This window comes from Lissotriton vulgaris, chromosome 9, assembly GCF_964263255.1.
Source record: "Lissotriton vulgaris chromosome 9, aLisVul1.2, whole genome shotgun sequence".
Lineage (NCBI taxonomy): Eukaryota > Metazoa > Chordata > Amphibia > Caudata > Salamandridae > Lissotriton > Lissotriton vulgaris.
In genome coordinates, this window is record NC_141697.1 from 24,458,442 (window position 1) to 24,474,279 (window position 15,838).

A 15,838-nucleotide genomic window follows, 5' to 3' on the forward strand; every position below is an offset into this window, starting at 1 on the left:
ATACTGGCAAACATATTGACATGTGGGGTTTCTTCATCACCAGTGTAACTTGTTTGGGGAGGTGTATTTACACAAAAGTATATGTAGCCACTGATGGCAAATGTATTGTAGGGTGGCAAGACCTTGCTAAAATGGGCCTCAAACTTGTTCCTGGTTCCGAATTTCCTGTTCAGATTAATGAACAAAGTACTTTTTCCTTCATCAATTTTATTGATGTAGGAATTGTAAACAAAATTATTGCTGATTTCCCAGAGGTTTTTAACAATTCTGTTGGCATGATAAAAAACTACGAACATCGCATACGTCTCAAGCCCAACGCCATTCCTGTTATTCACAAATTGAGGAATGTTCCCCTTAGCGTTAGAGACGATTTAAAAAAGGTACTCTTGAAAATGGTAGATGAGAAAATAATTGAAGCTCTGGATTCTTCACTATGGGTTAGTCCGATTGTCGTAGTGAAGAAAAAGGATTCCAGCATTCGTCTGTGTGCATACCTTAGATCACTAAATCAAAATATTCTAATTGACTGTTATCCTTTGCCCAAGATTCAAGAACTCCTCACCGGCATTGCAGAATCTAAGGTATTCACTCTCTTAGATTTAAGGAGCGCTTATCATCAAATTCCCCTGACTCAATGTTAATCAGAACTCACCACCTTTATCACTCCTTTTGGGGCCTTTAAATATCTGAGGCTACCTTTTGGTTTGGCGAGTGCCGCAAGTGTTTTTCAAAAATTTATGGACAGCGTCTTGTGTAATATAAAGGGGGTACAAGCATATCAGGACGATGTGTTGATTCATTCTAAGAGTATTGATGCACATATTAAGGATTTGCGTTTGGTGCTGTCTCGCTTCAGAGATGTAGGAATCACTTTAGGTGAAAAGAAATGCGGGTTCTTTGTAGAAGAATTAGACTATTTGGGTCATTCTATCTCTACCTTGGGTATTAAACCCAAACTCTCTCTCACTCAAGCTATTTCTAATGTACCTACCCCCAACAATAAGGACACTTTGAGATCATTTCTCGGTCTCACCGAATATTACTCAAGATTTGTTATGAACTATTCCCAGTTGATCCAACCCCTTAGGATGCTTATAAAAAAAGATGTTGCATTTTTGTGGAATGAAGAAGCAAATTTAGCTTTTAATAACATTAAGAAGGTTATTGTTAATGCCCCAGCCTTATCATCCTTCACACCAGGTCTCAAGTGTGGCATTTACGTTGATGCTAGCCAGAAAGGTCTTGGTGCAATCCTTTGCCAGTGGAATGGTTCTGTAGAACATACCATTGGTTTTGCCTCAAAGTCACTGAACCATGCTGAGTGCAATTATAGCACCATTGAAAAAGAGGCTCTTGGTTGTGCGTGGGCTGTAGAAAAATTCAAAGTCTATATTTGGGGCTCTCATTTTTTACTATATACCGATCATAAGCCTTTACTTCATCTACTAAACAGGAATGGTACAGGGAAAGCCTCTTCGAGGTTGGTAAGGATTCTCTCGAAATTACATGACTTCAATTTTAGCATTCACCATATTGCTGGTGGTAAAAATATGAGAGCAGATGCTCTTTCCAGGTTGCCCTTGGAAGGTGATGATGATGTTCTCAGAGATGATGTTGAGTGTGTTGTAGCCTCGTTGGAGGACTTGGTTTTTTCTCCACTCTCTATTTCTAAAGAAGATTGGCACAAATGCTATTCAGAGGATGAAATCCTTGTGGCTGTGAAGAATTTAGTAGTTTCAGGATGGCCCAAAATACGTTCTCTCCCTGCCTCTTTGAAGTCTTTTGCACAAGTGTCTGAAGATTTGACAATCGTTAATGGAATTGTTTTTAGGGGTGATCGTTGTGTTCCTCCTTTGGTTCTACGCAAAAAATTATTTTTTGCAGCTCATCAGGGTCATTTAGTTGTAGGTGGAACCTCTCGCAAATTAAAGGAACATTTCTGGTGGCCCGCCATGGAAAGAGATGTCAATGAATGGGTTGATTCTTGTGGTACTTGTTTGGCTTCAGACAAACACTGGAAATTGCAAAATTTACCGTTACACAACGTTCCCATTCCCGAGGAAGCCTGGGTTAAGTTAGCAATTGATTTTTCTGGTCCTTTCAAGATACTTCCTTTGTCTCAACGATATTTAGTCTCCCTGGTTGACTATCATTCTAAATGGCTTGATTTTGATTTTTGTTCCAACCCAGATTCCATGTCAGCCATAAGTTTTTTGGATAGAGTTTTTAGAATGGAAGGTCCTCCTAAGGAAATTGTCAGCGACAATGGTTCGCATTTTTGCTCCCGTGTTATGGAAGGATTTTTGGAGAAGTTTGATGTTAAACACTTGAAAGTTGCCCTTTATTCTCCCGCGTCCAATGGCCTGGTTGAACGGATGAATAGGTTTTTGAAAGAGGGCATTCAAACTGCTTACTCTTGTAAAATGGACGTTGAAGTATTTCTAAGGGAAAAGGTTTGGGCATACTTAATCACACCTCATTGCACTACGGGCATTTCACCGTTCAGACTCCTTAAAAAAAGGAACCCACATGGTACTGTCTGCCCCTCTTGGATCAAAGATCTGACCTTGCAAAATTCTAAATGCATTTCCTGTTCTGACAAGTTGCTTGTAAAGAGTAATGTTGATAAACAACAATCTGTGCAAAAGCGAAACTTTGATTCAAAAATTGTTTCCATTCCTGAAATGTTTACAGTAGGTGATTGGGTCATGTTTAAAACCATGGATAGAGTCAAGAAAGGTCTCTCCAAGTACTCAATCCCCACTCAGGTTCTCAAGGGTTCCAAAGGTTCTTTGTTTTTAGATAAGAGAGGGTGGCGTAACAAACGTTCTCTCGTTAAGCTAACCCCTGAGCAAGCTAGGATCATTCTCAGAACTAAACATGGGGATGAGAACTCTCCCTATGTTACTTCTGACTTTTCTACCCAGTTTGATTCCCCTGCGGTTAGCGATTCTGTTTTACCTACCAAGGAAGAATGTTCATCTTCCAATGATACCACCCTACTCCTCAAGAACCCTCAGATGAAGGGCTTTCACCCTCTATTGAGGTTTCATTGCCCCTCCAAAACACTCTAGAAAATGTTGAAGTTTCTGGGCCATCTTACTCTGCTTCCACCTCAGATGTGACATCCAGGGCTCATAGGAACTGCTCTTTCCCCACACGTTTTAAAGATTTTTATTTAAGCTAAGTTTCCTTTCCTTTAATCAAACTTCTTTTCTTTTTATTTTGTGGGAAGGGAGGAGATGTAGAGTTCTAAGATGATGGTAAGAAATTCCATTTCATACGTTGATTGTGTTAATGCTCACTTGTCTTGGATTATGCTTCACGCGCGTCTCTTGAAGAGTGTTTACATTCAAGAGACGCGTTTCTCGTGACTTTCCCCGCATGCAACCTTCAACTGTGGGTCTGCGACTTTTCAGTTGGACTTTGCCGTGTGTGGACGTGCTCCTGTAATACTCTGTTCTTTGGGTATTAAACTTACCTTTTGAAACGACAACGCTTCCTGTTTGTTCCTGTGCTACTAGAGGAGCGTCACTTTACAGGGTGGAGTAGTTTCAGTCGAGGGTCCTGCCTCCCACCAGGCCGGCCCCACTCCCAGTTGGGCGTCCGACGACCCTGCCTCCCACTTTCAAAGAGAGAGGTGCCATCTGGCAGTAAACACCCACAACAAGGACCTGGATACTGGGGAACCCCCTGCCGGATCAAAGAACTCCAAAAGACCCATGGCACTAGAACTAGGGGACCCTTTTTTGCTGATGAATGATGTCATAGACAAGAGCGGAGCTCGAGTGATGTCATAGACTGGAGTGAAGCTCAAGTCATGATGTCATAGATGAGTGAAACTTGAGTGATGTCATAGACTAGAGTGAAGCGCGAGTGACATCATCAAAGAGCCTTAACAGTAAAACAGTCTGTGAGCTAATAAAAAGAAGTCTGCTACCAACAATGCTTGATATCCCTCCGCTAGGTCTCACTCCCCCTTGCACCAGCCCCCAGTACCTCCCCCCTCCATGCTCACCTGGTTCTGGCGTCTCCGACTGCGAGGAGGAGGAGGCGGAGCTGGCCCCGTCCTCGGCCACGCCCTGCGACAGGAGGCCCCGCCCCGGCGGAAGCTTCATGCCCAGCTGCTCCGCCATCTCCACGTGGTCCCCTGGGTGCACGTAGTCGAAGACGCTGCTCCCCGTCAGCTCCACCTATGGGCAAAAGAGGGAGAGGCAATGTCAGCTGGGTCATACCTACAAGTCAGGACTATTGGCTTTGTCAATGGTTGTTAGTTGCATAAGATAAATAAGCAACAACTATGGCTTGTATATAATATTGAAAACACTTCAACTTCAAGCCCTGGTGACACCAGGACAATGTCGCTGCTCCTGAGAATCAAAATGAGAAGGAAATCCAGAGAGAAAATGACTCTCTTTAACCCCTCCCATGCTCGTGACGGAACCGTTCCATCACGAGCCTCGGTGGGCTGTGCTGGTGACGGAACGGTTCCTTCACGGCCCGCTCGCCGCGCCTGCGCGGCGTGAATTCCGCGCCTATGCGGCGTGTTTTATTGAGCGGGCGGGGCTGTGACAGAACCGTTCCGTCACAAGCACAGCTCACCCGCGCGCAGTGACAGAGCGGTTCCGTCACGAGCACGGGACCGCCGCGCGGCCCCCCATCCCCTTAGCGCTGCGGCGGAATAGCCGCCGCAGTTAAGGGGTTAAAGGATTTCCCTTCCCCGACAACGCTCACCACATGCACATCGATGTGCCTGCTGCCACTGCAGTCGGGAAAAAAAACGGACCGCCTGTGCCAGGGCACAAAACAGAGCCCGATAGAGACCCGTTTCGAGGCCCCTTTAAAACAAGCATTAACAATGCAATAGGTCTCGCCCTTCATTAAGTTAGAGCCATTTGCTTTGCTATACAATACCATTAGCAAAGCAAATGGCTTTAACTTAATCAAAGGCGAGACCTATTGCATTTTCAATGCATGTTTTACTATTTGTTTGCTACGTTACCTTCAATTTTATTTCACATTTGCTACAATGTCCCGTGATGAGATTTAATGCATCGGACATATCCGGTTCCCCTTCTGTCTCCCTCTAAATGGCGGGTCCTAAAATTGTGCTATGTGCGCGAACATAAGACTAGTTTGAATATAGTGCTTCCCAGTAAACCGGTCCCCTCACGGTGCTGACTCGGTTTTCCAGGCATGACTCAGGCCAGTTTCTCACTGCAGTTCTCTCCTCTCGCCTTCAGACTGGTAGGGGGTAGCGGTGGGGAAGATTGGTGGGGGGAGAGTAAATGGAAAATAGGAAGAGGGAGGGAAGGAGCGAGAAAAGAGAGAAGGGGGAGAAACACTCGCAGAGCTGCTGCGTCAGAGGCAGTGGTTCAACGAGAGAGGCGGAAGAGAACACGCGGGCAATGGCGGTGCCATGAAATCAAAGGAGAGACTGGGTCGAAAGATGGAGAGAAAGGCATACGCTTCTGAGAGGGGCGGAGATACGGGGGAGGGAGAAGGGGAGAGGAAACTGGAGGCATGGGAAGAGAAGAACGAATGACTCTAAGGGGGAGAAGACTGATTGAGGAGTGACAGGAGGAAAAGAGGCATTCAAATATAGAGGTAGGGCAGAGACTTTCCCGAAAGGGATTAAACGGCGTACTTAAGTGCCATTGCAAGGGGACGCGTTTCGTGCGCCTCGGCAGCAGGGCTGCTCTTGTGCGTGATAACCCAAGAACGGGAGCCGTGTGGAAATGAGGTGCACAGGTTCTAGATAGATGACCCCAATAACCCGTGCCCAGCACCAGAGTGTGAAGCTGTTCTTTTATATTTATGTTGCCCTGTTAATTCCAGGCGTGCCCACTATCGCAGCGACTGAGATGTATTCTCGACATAGGAAAGGTAAAAAGAGGTTTTAGAGTGCCGCCAGTTCCCCGGGAGGTTTCAGCTTCCCACGCACATGAGACACTCAGCTCTGCAAGACGCAGCCCCGCAGTTTCAGTTTTCAAGCCATCGGCATCTCTCCCTTCTGCTTTAAAAGGAATAAAAACAAGGGGGCATATTAGCAACAAATAGCGATATTTATCGCTAAATGCGCTTAGCGCATTTTTTTTTATCGCCAGGTATTATTGCAGAGATAACATGCTATTAGCACCGTTTATCTCGAATGCGATAAAATATCCAGCGATAGCGGCTCAATGCGTGAATATCGCTATAAATCCAGCGATATTCAGGCATTACCGCTAATGGGGATTTAACCTGATTATCCACCTGCCATTGGATAAACAGGTTAAGTCATGGTCTGAGCAGGCGTTAGGTTCTGGCGATAGTCACGCTTAGCGTAACTTTTTTAATCGCTTTGCCTGCCTTGCTAATAGGCGATAGCTGTGTTAGCAACTGCTTTCAGTCACTAACAGGTTGGGTACGCCCACTTTGCATGTCATTAGCGATAAATATTGCTGACATGCAAAGTGGGCCCCAAACCGGTCACTATCGCTTAAGAGCTGTCGCTAACTGCTGTTAGCGACAGCTGGCTAATAGGGCGATAAAATTATCGCCGGTTTAGTGGGAAAAAGTCCTGCTAAAGCAGCGATAATGTCCTTGCTAATATGCTCCATGCTGTCTCCGCGTGCACATCTCCTGTCCGGGCAGGCACAGCGAACAGGAGACAGGGAGGGACAGGAGATGTGTACGCGTACACATGACCCGTACGTGTGCACATCTCCTGTCTGTACACGTGCACATCTCCTGTCCCCCTTCGCAAGAAAAATCGACAACAATAGATCTCGTCAAGAGACAGCGCATGCGCTGCATCGCTAAGCGAGACCTAAAAACTGCTGGTGCTCAGAGCCAGTGAGACCCAGCCCACTTAAAGCCCTGGGAGAGAGTCACCCAAACAGCACACCAGGGCAACCCTTACCCCCAACAGTAAGATACAACAGTAGGTCATTGCCAGTGGTCTAAGTGAGTGGGATCTATTGGGAATGACGCCCCCACACTTTTTTCAATTTACAGTAACAGTTACCATACTTATGTTAAAAACGCATCGTCCAGGCAGGGCCGGATCTAGGCTCATGGTGGCCCTGTGCAGGGAGCGTGGGTGGGGGCCCCGGAAGAGGGGGTCCGGACGGGGTGGAGCTCACTCCGCGCTCCACCGGGGCCCGCGCCTGGCTGTGTCAAACTGAAAGCGCTCGGGTTGGCCCAGTCGTTCCCCTGACCCCCGAGCTCTAGGGGCCCCCAGGAGTCACTGGGACTTGGAGCCATATTTCAACTGTCTGCCGCTTAATAGTGCAGAAATTCCCTTTCTCTCCACCTTTATTGGCACAGGCGGAGCAGGGGGCCTAAAGAAACCAATCACCACCAGTTTACATGGGAGGCCACGCCAGCTGCCAGTGCCACTGACTGGAAGACAGACAGCGGCCTACGAATCGATGGATGCGGCACCGGCAAATTGAATGCGGCGGGCCCCCTGCCCCTCGGAGTAAGTGTCAGTGATTCCGAAATGTAATACTCGGCAATGATTAGGCCTTCTGCTGGCTGGGACTCGAGCCGTATACTGCCGCTTAATTTAATGCAAAATAGTACCCCCGACTCCACCTTTATTATAGGCCCTGCAGGCACAGGCGGAGAGGGGCCTAAAGGAAATCAGTGGCCGGTGCTGCCACTGGAAGACAGACAGCGGGCGGCCTACCTCGATGCGGAAAAACTCCCAGCTGCAGTGCAGTAAATTCGCCCCTCCGACCTCAAGCATTAACAGCTACACTCACGCCCGGCTACCTATCTTCATATGACTCGCTTGCTTGCCATGCCGCATCGCGATAGTCAGTCAGTGCCACAAACAGTGTGCAGGAATATCATTATCAATCATCTGAGAGAATGGATCTATTCTGCCCTTACCCGGCAGGTGCGTTCACACTTCTTCACTTTATTCTCAGTCTGAGCTCAGGGGCCGCTCAGCTTTTGTCCGACTCCGACGTCGACGACCACCAAATGGCTGGGCTGTGCAGAGAGAGTCATACGCCACCAGTCCCACAAGTTAGTTACGCATGCGGGGAAGTCAAGCAGCAGGTTAGGTTGAGTCTGCACGCTGCCGCAGATCACGCTATCCTGGCTTCCGGCGTCTGTGCCAGCCAGCCGGGTGACAGTCATGATGATTTGAAACACCCCAGCACCCCTGCTGCCCAATCAGGAACGAGGTCGGTGCGGACTCGGAGCCAGAGGCCAGGGAGGAGGGGGGGGGGGAGGGGGGTGACTCATTGTGTCAGGGCTTGGAACTGTGACTGTCGGACTCGGAACTTAGTATTGGAAGCCGGGGTCGGAGCCGGAGGCCGCCAAATCCTGCCAGGGGGCTGCCAGTGCCACGATGTATCATTGATCCTTCCGATCCGATCCTCGTCGTGGCGGCCCCTGGGGTTTGGCGGCCCTGTGCAGGTGCACACTTTGCACATGCCTAGGGCCGGCCCTGGTCCAGGACTGTTAATTCTGCCCTTAAGCATTGCACCCCAGAGCACAGTTCCAAAACGTTTTGCATGCCCTCCAACCTCTGGTTATTACACATGTGGAAGGGATCTGGCTGCTTCTCCAAGCTGCAGGTCAGAAGTCAAAATCCCAGCCTTTCATCCATCTAAAGCTGATGCAATGACTATTTTTTGGGGTAAGGCAATAACACTTGTCATTCACACACAGTGACGCACCAGGACTCCGCTACTCTTAGTGGGAGGTTCATGTGTCCCTGTGTAAGAGGCCATTCCCTCTGACCGCGAGGGGAACGGAGAATGGAGAGAGAAGACAGACTTAAAAACACAAATGAAAAAGCAAAAACAAACGCATGCAACACTTCAGAGCTGTGGAAGCGGAGGGCAAGCACTTCCGGCCAGTATTAAAATAATGCTTAGATGTTCTTCCGTGAAAAGGCCTTGAGTCCTAATTCTGGCCCTTGGCTTCGAAAGTGGGCCCCACACACGTGTCCCTGGACCCCCGGGCCCCTGGAACCTGCCCCACCCCCTCCTCAGAGATGAATGATGGAGTCCTGTCCCACTCTCACACATGCAGACTGACTGCTTCATAAATATGTATTCATCGACAGTTGGCCAGTCATGGTCGAGATGACACGAGTGTGGTGAGCAGATGGTTTCTTATCCTGGAACTCAAACTGAAGCAGAAGTTCCGGCTGTGAACGTGCGGGTGCACGCGCGCGTTCACGCGTGTGTATGTGCGCTAGGGCCGGATTAAGACCTTTACAGGCCAAGCACATACGATTCTGGTGCCCCATATATATTTATTTCAAAATATAAACACTAATAAATCGTAAAATAAAAAACATCTTTTTCGAAATGAAACAAAACTTACAGTAAGATGGAAAATAATCAGGGCAAAAGTCCTAAAAAAAGAAGTGGGGGGACGCTGTCACCGGAAGTGACGTCATGACAGGAAGTGACGTCACGAAGGGTGGTTCCGATCTTGTCCCAGAGAGGCCAAAGAGTGAAGTCCAGCTGTTTGGCAGGGGGGACGGTGTCCACCCGGTAAAATAAGTGGGGGGACGCCGTCCACCTGCGTGGTACCCCGTGGTACCCCGACTCGAGCCCTGAAAAGAATGTTTCTTTTTGTATACTTCCACCTTATTTATATGTTCAACTGCACCATTTGCAGTTTTGCACCATATGGTTCATGGTAAACCGGACAATGGAACATTTCTGTGGTGCCCCCCCCTTTCCATGATGCCCTAAGCACGTGCTTATTTTGCTTAATGGTTAATCCAGCCCTGATGTGTGCCTGTGCATACGTGTGTGTGCACACGTGTATGTATGTATGTGAGTGCGGTACATCCTCCAAATTGTGTATTTGTTTGCTCCAGCTCTATAATTCTTTTCCATGATCTCTTTTTGTCTTTTCTCATTTTTGATGGTCTGATTCTTTGTGGTTCTTTCGTCTCTCAACCTTAGTGATGTTTGCGCTTTCTGGAGCCTTTGCAAGCTTCTGGAAGCTTCTACTTGTACGAGACGGAACAGTACTAGGAAAGGGCTCTAGCCCACCGGCTCAAGGCAACAACATGCTAGTGAATCTGTTTACCACCTTCCACTACAGCGGCTCCCACTCTCCCAACCCTCTGGCCAAGCTGGTCTCTGGACCGATAACTTATTGCTAACCTCTGCTACTCTTAGTGCTTCTCGGACTCGTCACAGTCGTTACTACATGAGCACACCTGCCAATATTTCAGAAAAGGAAAGTGGGTGATTTTAAAGAAATTATAGGGAAAAAGTATTTCCCCAGTTGATTCCTATTGAAGAAAGGGCAATTTCAGGCAGGGGACAGCCAAAATAAAGCCATTTTTGGTTTACAAAATCGTGAGTCTCCCGCTTGAATTGGGTCTATTGGCATTTCTACTTAGATGACAGCTACCTCGAGACCAGAACAAAACAGGAGGATCCTGAAAATGCACCCCCACCCACCCATCCTGGGGGCCACAAGGGGGCGGTCACCTCCCGACTCCTTCTGTACATATCCAAGCCCCGAAAAAGAACAGAAAGGAGGGAAGGCGGGCGGGTGAGATGTAATGACTGTGACGAGGATAAGTTGGACTAAGAGTAATGAACATTGCAGGTAAGTCATCAGGTCATTGCGTCGATGTCCTTCGTCCTGATTCCAGTCACTAGTATTAGAGGAATACCAAAGCTGCAATGCTTTGACAAATTAAAGAACAACGTGTCCGCACCAATCTTAAACAGTCAGCGCCAGGAGGCCAACGTCCCCACGAGTCGCAGAGCCACACTCCAGGAGGACTGTGGCTTAAGCAGGTACGGCAGCGGGTGTCCGGCTGGGTTGGGAGGCGGGGAGACTCGTCTCTAAAGTAACTCGTCCGACCTGCTAGTACCTGTGTCCCCTTTGTACATAGTCCTTCCCACCCCCTCTTTCCCGTTACCCCTATCACGCTCACCTCATAACCGCTCACCTGTCACATCGTGTATATAGCTTGGTTGTGTAAATACACGTTATCAGCAGTGCTCCCATCACTCCTGGGTTCCCCCGGGCATAATAAAACAAAAAATCGTGTCATGACGGATGGTATATTTTTCTTTCCTGCATGTCTTGCGGTGACAAAACCGAGGAGGAGCAGTACCTATTGTAGGAGAGTAGCGTCTGCTTTCCTATGATCACCCCACTTTTTGCTTTTTGCTTCACTGTTTTTCTACTTAATGTGGCTGTGGGCCTGCTAATCAGACCCACAGCCCAGCTGCTCTCTCTCTAAATTCATACCATGTACTTTAGGTACATTACCAATTGGACATTGGATAACTTTATGAGCCCCTGCACAGTGTACTATAGGTACCCAGGGCATAGGTGCATCCAAGGCCTACCAGGGGCTGCAGCATGTATTATTCCACCCCTGGCTGGCCACTCCCGTTGACACAACTGGCTGATCACTCAGCTGGGGCAAGGTCGTGTAATCACCCCTTGCTTAGATATAGTATTCCTATATCTAACCCTATATCTAGACACATATACACCTATAAGTCACTCCTATGGCAGGCCTTAACAATCCTGGAGGCAGAGTGCTTGGTTTTATGTGAGATGAGGCTCTAGCATGAGCTGAGCCTGTCTGCAGCTTTCGGAACCATGTCCTTATAGGTGTTCTAGGATATAGCCATACCATATACTCTTAAGTGCATTATGAACCTTGCGGTTAAATGCTAACTCCGGTTTGGCTTTATCAAAACATGTCATGTCAGGTGCCATACGCTTTGGAATACTACCCCCTCGCCAGTTCTGGCGACGGGGGTAGCATTCCACCCTTCTAGAGGAAGAAGACATGTTGTTCCTACTAATCCCGGTTAAAGTTAACCAGAGCCTCAGCATCACAAAATGGATGCTGCTGCCACAGACACAAGTCTGACCTCCTGCTGCTGGGAGTCCTTTCAGCGAGGGAGGCTTGGACAATAGGTTTCCTGTCTTGGAAGGTGCTAGCACCACCCCAGAAAGGCTCTAGTGTATTGGGGCAGGGAGGGCTGAAAGAAATGAGACACTGCCTGGGGCACATAAGGTGTCCCATGCATAGTCCAGTTCAAACCGGTGCTGGGGCACTCAGCCCCAGCTCTGGTGTGAAACTGGACAAAGGGAAAGGGGTGTAACCACCCCCTTCCCTGGTCCCACACATAGGAGGGACCTAGCATGTAATCCAGCCACTAGATTTGGTATATAGGTAGGAGCTGAGTCCCAAGACTTTAGATTAATCCTGACTGAAACTTGAAACGAAACTCTGGACCTTCGATGTTCTACTTGAAGATAGAAGACTAAAGAATCTCCCTTATGGTCAAGGAGTGACCACCCTGCACAAGCAGGCTCCTTCCAGCGATCAATGGCTTGCTTTGTCGAAGCTCTCGCCGGAGCCCAAGCACAGAGCCTGACAAGACCCAGACTTCCAGACATCCTTCAGCCCGATCCACAGCCCCAGCAAAGCTGAGATCCGTGGAGGCGACGCGAGACCGGCCATCTTGGAAAGTCAGCAAATTGCTTTCCGTGCAACTTCCGAGGCACCCTCGAAGTTGTGCATTGGGGAATGAGAAGCCCCAGTCCCGAGCAACAACTGCAATAAAGATCAGCCCTCCACACTCCACGAGTTCTGTGTGGGGCTCTCCTGCATTTTCCTGCTCGACGCGTCTGTCTGGTCACTTGCCCGTTGGCTAGTGGCCATCTTGATGATGAACTTTTGAATTTACACTGCTGGTCTCGTTGCTCCAGACTGGCCCTTGCTTCCCTGAAAAGAGGAAGCTCATCAGACCTTTCTGGTCTGATTAAGAAGCCATCTTTGATTCCTGCGTGGGTTGCCTTTGCCAAGGCTTGTTGACTCCAATCCGGAAGCCGACACCGCTGACAGTGAGAGCCTTTGTGGGACAGTGTGTGCCTGACTCCTGGTCATCGTCGACGCCTCCTGATCCATGTGGCTGCAAAGACAAGCTTCACGACATCACCTGATTGCTTCGCGACATTGCCTGGTTCCTTCCTGGTTCCTTCCTGGTCACTGGCTAGTGACCCAGACTCTGTCCCCTCTGCTTTCAGGAACTCTTCATCCTCGATCCGCCCTTGGATCCAACCGGACACTTCTCTCCTGGTCGTCTGCAGCATCTTTCTACAAGACTCCATAGGATTCAGCGACAAAACCCAACACACTTTGACTCCTATGCACCCGCTTCCTGTGGGTGAGGTAATGCGAGTACTCCGGTGCACCAGTGTCTAGGTTTCAAGTAACTTTCATCCAGTCCAGTCAGAACTGCCCTAAAAGAACTAGTTTCTAATTCTTTCGTTCCCATTCTAACTCTATGGTAACTTGCGTGTGAGTAAAGACTCTGCACACGCCTCCTATGGCCTCCTACTTCCTGTCCTTTGGTAGTACAGTGTAGCCCCAGCGATTCCCTAGGCCCTAGGCCTGTCCTTTGTTTGTGACGTGGTTCTTGTACCACTAGTTTCGTATATGGTTTAGCGTGCCCCTAGGGCCCTACTGTATTTTGTGCAACTTATTGTATGATAATTAAGTATCTTGTTATGTGCTTGTGCCTACGACCTCATAAAGAGTTCAGAGGGGCTGTTTAGAAATAAATACATATATGTTTTATATATATCCTGTGTGGTGTCCTTTCATTTGGTATTAAAGGGGTTACATATGGTAAAACAACTGGCTTCACATGCCCTCTTGAGTTTAGCCTAAGACAGCTTTATCCATGCTACCACTAGAATAGCTGGTCTATAAGATTGACTTTACAACCATCACCATAAGGGTTGTTTGGACTGGTGCAAGGTGCTCACTAGAATAGTGAACATCATATACCAGGCCAACTTCTCACACCTATTGTCCGAAGGGAGAAAAGCAAGAACGCTGAGACTCCCCAGAGGGCACCCGGTACAACGGATCCAGACGTATATACCAGTGAAAGACTTACTTCACGCAGCAAAAGGACCTTTACAAAAATAAAGCCTTATTAACCCAGATCCAGTCTCCGACCCCTTTCTGCGACCCCGCCACAGATACACAACACCTTCGGGGCTTGTGATGACGTCTGCAATCGGGATCTGCAGATAAGCTGGATGACGTCCAAGTTATCAACAACTGCTGACTAGAAACAGGAAGGGGTTCGTCACCGTGTGCTGCCCCTCTGCTGACTAGACACAGGAAGGGGTTCGTCACAGTGTGCTGCCCCTTTGCTGACTAGACACAGGAAGGGGTTTGTCACCGTGTGCTGCCCCTCTGCTGACTAGACACAGGAAGGGGGTCATCACCGTGTGCTGCTCCTCTGCTGACACAGGAAGGGGTTCATCACAGTGTACTGCCCCTCTGCTGACGAGACACGGGAAGGGGTTCGTCACTGTGTGCTGCTCCTCTGCTGACGAGACACGGGAAGGGGTTCGTCACCGTGTGCTGCCCCTCTGCTGACGAGACACGGGAAGGGGTTCGTCACCGTGTGCTGCTCCTCTGCTGACACAGTAAGGGGTTTGTCACTGTGTGCTGCTCCTCTGCTGACACAGGAAGGGGTTCATCACCGTGTGCTGCCCCTCTGCTGACGAGACACAGGAAGGGGTTCGTCACCGTGTGCTGCTCCTCTGCTGACACAGGAAGGGGTTCATCACCGTGCGCTGCTCCTCTGCTGACACAGGAAGGGGTTCATCACTGTATGCTGCCCCTCTGTTGACGAGACACGGGAAGGGGTTCGTCACCGTGTGCTGCTCCTCTGCTGACACAGGAAGGGGTTCGTCACCGTGTGCTGCCCCTCTTCTGACACAGGAAGGGGTTCATCACCGTGTGCTGCTCCTCTGCTGACACAGGAAGGGGTTCATCACCATGTGCTGCTCCTCTGCTGATTCAGGAAGGGGTTCGTCACCGTGTGCTGCCCCTCTGCTGACGAGACACAGGAAGGGGTTCATCACCGTGTGCTGCCCCTCTGCTGACGAGACACAGGAAGGGGTTCATCACCATGTGCTGCTCCTCTGCTGACACAGGAAGGGGTTCATCACTGTGTGCTGCCTCTCTGCTGACTAGACACAGGAAGGGGTTCATCACTGTGTGCTGCCCCTCTGCTGTCACAGGAAGGGGTTCGTCACCGTGTGCTGCCCCTCTGCTGACACAGGAAGGGGTTCGTCACTGTGTGCTGCTCCTCTGCTGACACAGGAAGGGGTTCGTCACTGTGTGCTGCTCCTCTGCTGACACAGGAAGGGGTTCATCACCGTGTGTTGCCCCTCTGCTGACTAGACACAGGAAGGTGTTCATCACCGTGTGCTGCCCCTCTGCTGACGAGACACAGGAAGGGGTTCATCACTGTGTGCTGCTCCTCTGCTGACACAGGAAGGGGTTTGTCACTGTGTGCTGCCCCTATGCTGACTAGACACAGGAAGGGGTTCGTCACCGTGTGCTGCCCCTCTGCTGAAGAGACACAGGAAGGGGTTTGTCACCCTCTTCTGTCCCTCTGCTGAAGAGATACAGGAAGGGGTTTCTCACTGTGTGCTGCCCCTATGCTGACTAGACACAGGAAGAGGGTTTGTCCCCGTGTGCTGCCCCTCTGCTGACTAGACACAGGAAGGGGTTCATCACTGTGTGCTGCCCCTCTGCTGACACAGGAAGGGTCCATCACCGTTTGCTGCCCCTCTCCTGACTGGAGACAGGAAGGGGTCCCTCACTGTTTGCTGCCCCTTTGCTGACACAGGAAGGGGTTTGTCACAGTGTGCTGCCCCTCTGCTGACACAGGAAGGGGTTTGTCACTGTGTGCGGCCCCTTTGCTGACACAGGAAGGGGTTCATCACCATGTGCTGCCTCTCTCCTGACTGGACACAGGAAGAGGTCTGTCACCGTGTACTGCCCCTCTGCTGACAC

General features: G+C 49.4%; 1 protein-coding gene across 1 annotated transcript in view; it reads right to left on the reverse strand.

The window, feature by feature from the left end:
* Positions 1 to 15,838, reverse strand: part of NPAS3 (neuronal PAS domain protein 3) — a 1,714,960-nt gene that overhangs the window by 367,973 nt on the left and 1,331,149 nt on the right. Inside the window, exon 5 of the mRNA XM_086936951.1 lies at positions 4,019 to 4,193. Coding sequence (XP_086793077.1) covers positions 4,019 to 4,193 — 175 coding nt within the window. The remainder of the gene's footprint in view (positions 1 to 4,018; positions 4,194 to 15,838) is intronic.